The sequence below is a fragment of the Gymnoscopelus microlampas genome, assembly GCF_963454915.1.
Source record: "Gymnoscopelus microlampas genome assembly, chromosome: 1".
Classification (NCBI taxonomy): domain Eukaryota; kingdom Metazoa; phylum Chordata; class Actinopteri; order Myctophiformes; family Myctophidae; genus Gymnoscopelus; species Gymnoscopelus microlampas.
Window position 1 is genome coordinate 55349520 of NC_139962.1, and position 10725 is coordinate 55360244.

At 37.8% G+C, this 10725-nt stretch overlaps 1 protein-coding gene across 3 annotated transcripts in view; it reads left to right on the plus strand.

Moving 5' to 3' along the window:
* The window catches only part of kctd15b (potassium channel tetramerization domain containing 15b), a gene marked incomplete at its 5' end in the record, with an annotated part of 63616 nt that overhangs the window by 12199 nt on the left and 40692 nt on the right, over positions 1-10725 (plus strand). For all 3 annotated transcript variants that reach the window (XM_084080111.1, XM_084080112.1, XM_084080110.1), the window contains one exon: positions 3937-4081. In XM_084080111.1, coding sequence (XP_083936237.1) covers positions 3937-4081 — 145 coding nt within the window. The remainder of the gene's footprint in view (positions 1-3936; positions 4082-10725) is intronic.

Below are 10725 nucleotides of genomic sequence, written 5' to 3' on the forward strand. Positions count from 1 at the left end.
ATATATCTAGAGGCATGGTGCAGACATGCTGTGATGAAAGCTAAAAGATTGGAGCAATTTCCAGTCTTTGCCTTGATGAGGCCCCTGTAGCTAACTTCATAACTACAAGCAGTGGCGGAAGAAGTACTCAAATGTTTTTACTTAAGTAAAAGTATCAATACTGCAACTTAAAAATACTCTGAAAAAAAGTCCCGAATTTAAAAAAAGAAAATGACTCGAGTAAAAATACAAAAGTATTGGTATCAAAATGTATTTAAAGTACCAAAAGTAGAAGGTACTCATCATGCAGGTTGTACTTGTACTATTTCACAAGTTTTCAAATGTAAACAAATCTTTTGAAAACAGCAGATCTACAAGCTCACAATGCGTGAGCTTCTAGATCGGCTATTTTCAAATGGCCGACATGTATATAGCCTAGGGCTGAAGTGGTTAATGTATGTTTTGTAATAATAATCAAAATCTACAAAGTAACTAGTAACTAAAGTTTTCAAATAATTGTAGTGTAAAGTAAAAAGTACAGTATTTGACTATGAGATGTAGTGGAGTAGAAGTAAAAGTACTGAAAATTGGAAATACTCCAGTAAAGTAAAAGTACCCCAAAGTTGTACTTAAGTACAGTACTTGAGTAAATGTACTTCGTTACTTTACACCACTGACTACAAGTCCTCAATCTCAGCACACTATTGGAACAGGGTCAGTCTTGGACACTATATGAGGCAACAGGTGTCTTTTATTACAGTAGTTCTCAAGCTTTTACCTGCCATGGACCCCCAAATTGATAAGTATTTGGCCACAGACCCCCATCTGAAAATGTTTTGTGCCAGGGGACCCCCAGAAGAAAAGATTAGTGTTCAAAAAATCTAAATTAATCAAAAATGTTCAAAAATAGCAGATGTACAAGCACGAAGTGACGCGCTGTGAGCTTGTAAATCTGCTAGTTTTGAATAGCCAGCGTATAAATGGATAAAGTGGTTAAAATAATTGTGGTGCTACATGAGCTACTTTTGCTGAGTGCCGCGCTATGAACTTGTAGATCTTCTATTTTTGATAAGCCAAAGAAATCTAAAGAGACACAGATGCATTCCAGGTCTTAATGGGTTTTAAAGTTAGTGTTCGTTCTTTGATCGATTGATTGAATACTTTATGAACAGTTTGCAAAAAGTACCGCGGTACACTGCAGTTATACAGTGCAATAACACTAAAAGGATAACAGAAAAAAAAGACCTGATATGAGGGCTTGTTTCCATTGTAGTCCTATGTAAGCCTATTCAATTCATCAAGACATATAAAGACATACAATTCTATACAAGAAATCATCAATACTACGAGCAGTAACGGTATATTTACAGAAAAAACTGTGGGGGATCATTTCTTTTGGCAAGCTAGAAGACTTGTCTTGGTCCAGCTGCAAATTGCAGACAGGTGCTCTATTATGGCGGTTCTACAGTATGTCCCTGCCTACGACAATAAATAAAATAATTATGCAGATTAATTGACAGCTAGCGAGCCACACACACACACACACACACACACACACACACACACACACACACACACACACACACACACACACACACACACACACACACACACACACACACACACACACACACACACACACACACACACACACACACACACACACACAGAGAGAGAGAGCAAAAGTGGAAATTGAGTTTTCACCACAACAATGTAATCATATATTCCATGGACTCCATGTCACATATAACAGTGTCGCTTGTGTATTCCTATTTATTTATTTTCTTTCTAACATGGTTGGTTGACATTAAGTGTACGTTTCAAAAGGCCAACGCGTTCTTTTCTCCTGGTGTTGGCATTTCCACTAATGTTGTCAGGTCTCCCCACACATGTCTCCATGATTGTGATTGTGAACGGCTCCACTTTTCGGTCATGTTTGGTACAGTAGCACATTCCCCCCTATCAGAGTCGCTTTGTTTGTATGATAAATGTACATGGATTTATCTTGCCGGTGTTTTGCGGACGTATCGACAACTTGTACATTGTAAATGCTACGGTATGTGTACTTGCACGCATGGTGCTGGCTTAACCCATTAATACCGGGAAAGCGCCTGTGTCATTTTACATTTTAGCGTTGGCTATTCAAAAATAGCAGATATACAAGCTCACAGCTCACGTGCAGTACACAGCAGAAATCAGAGAACTCTGAGAGTTCAATTAATCACTTTTTCAACCTGGCATCCCTATTTTTGGCATGTCATTATTATAGGCAAAGATGTTTAACCCGTTAAAACCGGGAAAGCATCCGTGTTTACATTTTTTTTGCGTTGGCTATTCAGAAATAGCAGATCTACAGCTGTGAGCTTGTAGATCTCCTATTTTCGAACATTTTGGGAAAATCTTGAAAGTGTGCGAACTACTGATTTAGAAGGCTTTTTTTGAATGGGCCTCAGGTCTTAATGGGATAACGGGACCTAACCTCACGTACAGTGTATAAAGGGGACATGCAGCATATGTTTACTGAACAGACAGACGTAGAATGATATCGCTATACAAATGTACAGTAAAAACTCAGTATTCAGTCATTCTGTGAAATAGTATTGCCGGTGTAGAGGAGACAAAGTTTGAATATATGTGTGCAGATTACAAATTTGCTTTAAAAATATATATATATTCAAAGATTTGCACACATTTTCAAGATTTTTCAAAAATAGCAGATCTACAAGCTCATAGTGCGGCACTCGGTGCCGCGCTATGAGCTTGTAGATCTGCTATTTTTGAATAGCCAAAGACATTGGATCCATGCATTACAAGTCCACACTGTAAAAATACTATATCTATTGCTCAGATGACCTCTAATCATTTGTAGCACATTCGTAGTTCGTATGAGTCATATGCCTTTATTAAGATACTACAGTACAATCCTATGTGTACATTTATCCTCATACCTCACAGCTGTACGAATGTAACCAAATGAACCTCTTAAATTAAAGGCGTAGTTCACCCCAAAAGGACTCCTATCGATTAGTCACCCCATGGAGACTTGAATTCATGGATATTTGTTTTATTATTGGCTCAGGAATGCGCCAAAAACAAACAAAAAAATCTCCAAGGGGTGACTAATCGATAGAAAAAATGTTTTGTTTTTGGATGAACTATCCCTTTAACACTGATGATTTTACTGTGCATCCTCTGTCTTTCTGTGGAGCTCCTCTTAGCATGAATACATATCGTCTGGAAACCTTGCATATCCAAAACCATTACTTCTCTGGAAATTGAAAAAAGAACCTGTGCTCCAGTGTAGTTATTATTTAGTACTTTTACTTTTGGTACTTTAAGTACATTTTGATACCAATACTTTTGTACTTTTACTCAAGCAAATTTTGAATTCCAGACTTTTACTTGTAACAGAATACTTCTACATTGCAGGATTGATGCTTTTACTTAAGTAAAACATTGGAGTACTTTTTCCACATCTGAGTATAATATGGAGATACAAGGTTTCTGCCAGACAGAGGCAATATGTCACATCCCTGTCTCTCAGATATCTCATTCAGCTGAACATAAACCATTGATTTCTATAAGTACACAAAAAGAGAGCGAGAGCGAGCGAGTGTGGGTGTATATATATATAACATGCTGTTGTAATCTTTGTAAAAAGGGACACTGACTTCAAACAGGTCTGGAATGGTAGAGCTGTGCCTTAAGCCTCTTGTTTCAACCAGTGATGCTAATACATTTCAAGCTCAGCGCTAATAAAATTGAAAACTAAATGGATGGTAATTGTTTCATGCATTTGAAGGCTGACGGTGCTCATTCCATTGTGTGTGTGTGTGTGTGTGTGTGTGTGCCTGTGTGTGCGTGTGTGTGTGTGTGTGTGCGTGTGCGTGTGTGCCTGTGTGTGCGTGTGTGTCTGTGCGTGCGTACGTGCATTCTATGTGTGTTTCAATTTTACAGAATCAGTCGTCTGTTCAACGGCACAGAGCCCATCGTGCTGGACAGCTTGAAGCAGCACTACTTCATAGATCGGGACGGAGAGATATTTCGCTACATTCTCAGTTTCCTCAGGACCAGTAAACTGCTCCTTCCAGATGACTTCAAGGTACGTCCTCCACACACACACACACACACACACACACACACACACACACACACACACACACACACACACACACACACACACACACACACACACACACACACACACACACACACACACACACACACACACACACACACATACATTACAGTGTGTGGGTATGTGGAGCGTTTTATCAGCTCGCAGAGTTTGAACCAAAAGAAAAGAAGAAGTATTTGGAGAGTTCCTCTGCCCAGCGGCTGTACTATGGTCTTCTATGGTTTTATTACATCTGGACTTTTCACTAAATGTTCAGTAGACATGAGAATATTTCAACTGTTCAGGTGCTGTGGTTTTCAACGCTATACGCTCCATTTTCATCCCGTCGGCAACCGAAAATTGCCGATCTACAAGCTCCCGACACGTCGCGCTGCCTGCGACACATGTTGTGAGCTTGTAGATCTGCTATTTTCAAGCTGAAATAAGCACGCTAACTAAGTATGAATTAGGGTTTACCCACTGCCTATTACTGGTTGCTTGTAATCTTGGCTGGTCTAATTTGTAGCCTACTTCTCGGCTTTGACTGACATTGTCCATGTCTTTAACAAACTCTGCGTGCATTCAGCTGTGTACGATTTCATAGATCTCCAAACCTGCCGTGCTAAATAGTGTATTACTCTACTACAAGCCATTAAAATGTGCGCCTTTGATACCAAATCTCCTCTGTTTTACATGCAGTGGTGTAAAGTTAAAAAAAAGTACATTTACTTAAGAACTGTACTTAAGTACAGTTTTGAGGTATTTGTACTTTACTTGAGTATTTCCAATTTCCAATACTTTTACTTCTACTGCACTGCATCTTGGATCCAAATATTGTACTTTTATTCCACTACAATTATTTGAAAACTTTAGTTACTAGTTACTTTGTAGATTTTGATTATTATTACAAAACATACATTGACCCCTTCAGCTCTATCTAAACTTTGACTATTTGAAAATAGCCGATCTACAAGCTCACAATGCGTCGCGATGCTATTTTCTCAATATTTGTATACATTTGAGACATTGTGCATGCAGACATTCTGCACAATGAGTACTTTTACTTTTGGTACTTCAAGTACATTTTGATGCCAATACTTTTGTACTTTTACTCAAGTACATTTTGAATCCCGGACTTTTACTTGTAACAGACTATTTCTAAATTGCAGTATTGATACTTTTACTTGAGTAAACATTTTTAGTACATTTTCCACCACTGTTTTTAAATGCGAGAGGCAGTTTCTATGTCCACTTGTTATGAACTCCCAGGTGCTCCAGGTTGATTTAATTGGCCTACGTGGAGCTAAAGCCACTGATATTCATCACTTCAACCCTACAGTATTTACTGTAGCGGTCCCCGAAGGGTCTGTTCTTTGGCCCCCTCCGTTTCTCCCTCTACAGCACATCTCTTTGCTGTGAATAGCTGATCTACAAGCTCACAGTGAGCTTGTTGTCTGCTATTTGTGTCCCTATATCCACAATAGGGACGCTATAGGCTCTCAGTTTAGGCATACACACCGAGCTCAATATAAAGGGCACCCTGTTTATAGTTTCTGTGTAAAGCAAAATGTTTCCGTGGCTGCATGCATCCCATTGGCCAAATTGTCACTGGCTGGCTTTGATTGGACACTCTATTCTGAGGTGTAAACTTTCAGCCAATCGTTGACCTCCGTGATACTTTGGTTTTTGCAATCCAATCTATCACAATCCTGATCACGGTGAAGCCGAAGGGAACCGTTGGGAAGAATTTGGCTACATTTCAATATAGATTTCAATGACTATGAATCAAATGCTAGAATTAATATGGAGCAAATGTAATGCGAGATCTAAAAAAAGAAAGCAATTTAGGTCAAAACGATCTAGATTTGTGTAAAATAAGTGGCCGTGGTTGTAAATGGATGTTGGACAAAATGGCACGTGACTGTAGTGACACCGTTATATGGATCCTTTAACCCTTTAAGACCTGAGGCGATTCTTCCAAAAAATCGAAATCCTAACATTTTTTCAAAAATAATGTAAAAAATATTTTTTCACGATTTTTCAAAAATAGCAGATATACAAGCTCATAGCGCGGCACTCGGTGCCGCGCTATGAGCTTGTATATCTGCTATTTTTGAATAGCTAAAGAATTCTAAAGTGACACAGATGCGTTCCAGGTCTAAATGGGTTAAGCTTATCCTACATTTGCCGTCTCTGTAAGGATGCCAAGAGCATCAGCTAAATGCCTAACATGTCAAATGTAATTGCTTGCCTCGAAGATTAGTATTGAGAATATTTATTGGTAGTTAATTATACATTGCCCTCTAAAGTGGGCCTTATATACCTGTACTTGCAAGACAAATTATGCATTTAGAATATCGTCACTCTTATCCTGAGTGACTTAACTTAACAGTGGTGGAAAGCAACTAAGTACATTTACTCAAGTACTGTACTTAAGTACAAATTTGAGGAATTTCGACTCTACTGGAGTACTATTTACAAATGTCAGTACTTTTACTTCTACTCCACTACATCTCAGAGGCAAATATTGTAGGCTACTTTTACTCCACTACAATTATTTGAAAACTTTAGTAACTATTTACTTTGTAGATTGTGATTATTATTAAAAAACATACATTAACCACTTCAATCCCATACACATTTTGGCCATTTGAAAATAGCCGATCTACAAGCTCACAATGCGTCGCGATGCGACGCATTGTGAGCTTGTAGATCGGCTATTTTCAAATGATTTTTATACATTTGAAAACTTGTGAAATGGGACATTCTGCATAATGAGTACTTTCTACTTTAGGTACTTTAAGTACATTTTGATACCAATACTTTTTTACTTTTACTCAAGTAAATTTAGAATTCCAGACTATTACTTGTAACAGAGTATTTCTACATTGCAGTTTTGATACTTTGAATTGAATTCATGGATATTTTTTTGTTTTTGTCCAAGCCAATCATTTGATGACCGGCAGCGGTTCCGGTAGGAGACACAAAGAGTCTCCTTTGTGTCTCCTACCGGAACCACTGCCTACCGGTCCGCTGGTCATCAAGTTATTGGCTTAGAAATGGCACAAAAACAAAAAATGATCCATGAATTCAAGTCTCCATGGGGTGACTAATCGATAGAAAAAAAAAATGTATTTGGGTGAACTATTCCTTTCACCCATTAAGACCTGAGGCCGATTCTACAAGTGTCTTCTAAATCCTTACCGTTTTCGCGAAAAAAAGTATGTTTCTATATCAGTGGTGCTCAAACTTTTTCATGTCAAGGACCCCCAAAATGATATGTATTTGGCCTCCGACCTCAATCAAAATATTTTGTTCCAAGGACCCCCAGAAGCAAAGATTTCAGTTAAAAATGTAAAAAATACATATTCAAAGATTTGCACATATTTTCAAGATTTTTCAAAAATAGCACATCAATGAGCTTGTATATCTGCTATTTTTGAATAGCAAAAGAGTAAAATAATGCTTTTTTAGCTCAAATCAAAAAGTGACACAGATGCGTTCCAGGTCTTAATGGGTTAAGAACCACCAGCAGCACCAGCATGTCCCCAACACTATTGCAACTCACTAAGATCCCCCACGACGTGCGTATTATTGTCGCTCCACGCCCACTTGCCTGTCAGGCAGAGCTGCGGTAGCTCGCGGGAACAAACATTTAGAGCTACAATGCTTATCCTGGCGCCATTCTGTTGTGAAAATGCTATAAAAACACAACCCACTAAACCACAAGATTCCACACACATACCCACAGATACACCTAGTAGAAAAGTAGCGAAGACAAAAGCAACTTTGTAGCCAAGCTAATTCATTAGCTTTCGCAAATATACCCAATGAAAGGACATACGTTTCCTTTCAGGAATTTGAGCGTATAGGCCTTTTTTGTTGTCCTTAACCCACTAAGACCTGGAACTGTGTCATTTTTAGATTTGAGCTAAAAAGCATTATTTTACACTTTGGCTATTCAAAAATAGCAGATATACAAGCTCATAGCGCGGCACCGGGTGCCGCGCTACGAGCTTGTAGATCTGCTATTTTAGAAAAATTGTGAAAATGTGTACAAATCTTTGAATATATATTTTTTTAAAGTGAACATTTTTAACTCAAATCTTTGCTTCTGGGGGGGTCCCTGGAACAACATACTTTGATGGGGGTCCGCGGCCAAATGCATATCATTTTGGGGGTCCTTGACATGAAAAATATTGACCACCACTGATATAGAAACATACGTTTTTCAGAAAACTGTTGAGATTTAGGAGACATGTAGAATCGGCTTCAGGTCTCAATGGGTTAAAATCTGTGTGACTGATTATGTGAGGATTCGAAAACGTTATGGTCACGACAATGACTTCATGTGTCGCTGTACAGGCAATGCATTGAGTGAACCAAATGAATGAATGAAACCCCCGCCTCAATCATGACATAAGTCACAGTGACATAACCAACCATGGTTGGTCACGGGTCAGTCAAGGCTGATGATGTTTTCTTCTGGAGAATGGTCACGTGCACTGGTGGAAAAAGTACTCAAATGTTTTACTTAAGTAAAAGTATCAATACTGCAATGTAGAAGTACTCTGTTACAAGTAAAAGAAACCGGAATTCAAAATGTATCTACTTGAGTAAAAGTACAAAGGTATTGGTAACAAAATGTACTTAAAGTACCAAAAGTAAAAGTAGTAACAATGTGACGCGTTGTGAGCATGTAGATCAGCTATTTTCAAATAGCTTAGGTATAAAATTGAGCTAAAGTGGTTAATGTAAGTTTTATAATGTAATAATTTATATTTGCAAAGTAACTACTGTAGTAACTAAAGTTTTCAAATAATTGTAGTGGAGTGAAAGCACAATATTTGCCTCTGAGATGTAGTGGAGTAGAAGTAAAAGTATAGACAATTGGAAATACTTAAGTAAAGTAAAAGTACCTCAAAATTGTACTTAAAGGGATATTTCACTTTCAAAAAAACTTTTGGTGATTGTATCGTCTACTCAGGCTTTTGTGAGCCCCGCAGACAGTTTTTAAGTTGCTTGATTCAATATTTAGATATTTGATATTCAGTTTATCAGACACGCCCCCTTCCTATACAAACCCATTGTAACTTCAAACTCCATTTTTAACATGTTAGATTCATCAAAAACACCCGTCCTTGGTTCACCCATCTCCTACCGCCCCCCTAATACATGAGGGGGCCGTGTTTTTTCAATTACTTTTTTCATTTATTTTTTATATATTTTTTGGAAAATAAAAAAAATTAAATACAATAACAAAATAAAATAAAATAAATGAAAAAAATCCCGGAAAAACACGGCCCCCTCACGCATTAGGAGGGCAGGGTGAGTCAACAGAACCAAGGACGGGTGTTATCGATGAATCTAACATGTTAAAAATGGAGTTTGAAGTTATAATGGGTTTGTATAGGAAGGGGGCGTGTCTGATAAAATGAAAATCAAATATCTAAATACTGAATCGAGCAACTTAAAAACTGTCTGGGGGGCTCACAAAGGCTTGAGTAGATGATAAAATCACCAAAAGTGTTTCTGAAAGTGAAATATCCCTTTAAGTACAGTACTTGAGTGAATGTACTTAGTTACTTTACACCACTGGTCACGTGATAGGGATATGATAAATCACAGAAGGATACGGTGTGACTCGAGACCCAAATACGAAGCGAACATGTCATCGTTTTCAAGTGTCCATTCCTGCCGTCGCAGCTAAAATACAATGCCGGAGTTTTCAAAACAAAACAGGTTCAGAAGTATTTTGAATGCAAAATTGGCCAAGTACTATGGAAGCTAGGTGCAAAGGTCGCAACGGTTATGCATTTTACAATGAAAACATATTAGTGTGGCTGTAGCCTCAGTATACTTTGGCATTATGGCCATGTGTATCAGCCTTTTCAGTCTTTGGCTTCCCAAAACGCAGGCTTACTGTACACTGTACTGTACTATTCACTTCTTGTTAATAGTTAATAATTACATTTTTAACTCAAATCGTTGCCTCTGGGGATTCTACAAATGTCTTCTAAAAAAACGTATGTTGCTATAATCAGTGGTTCTATATTCTTTCATGTCAAGGACCCCCAAAATGATATGTATTTGTTCGCGGACCCCCATCTCAAAATATGTTGTTCCAGGGACCCCCAAAAGTAAATATTTTAGTTAAAAATGTATATATATATATATATTCAAAGATTTGCACACATTTTCACAATTTGTTTTTCAAAAATAGCCGAAGAAATCTAAAATGACAAGAGATGCGTTCCCCGATTGAATAAGTTAAGTAATGTAAAGTATACATGATGTGAACATGCACGGTACATCATTATCTGACTTGAATTGAAACTTCAACTTCTTGTTTATGCCCCAAAATGATTGGATATCCAGGTTTTATAGCAATTTGCAGCAATTGTAGAAATATTAGACCTTAAATGTCAAATGTTCAATCATGTTCTGATCATGTATACTTTACTATACCGTGCTATGTAAGACTGTTTTCCAAATATTTTACATTTTGGACCAAATAGCCAATTTTACATGCCACTCTCCCTCTTAGCCACAAAAGTACACAGGTCAAAAAAGAACACATTCCTCACAGGTTGAGAAGCGCTGCTGTACAGGGTTTGGTGACCTTAAAC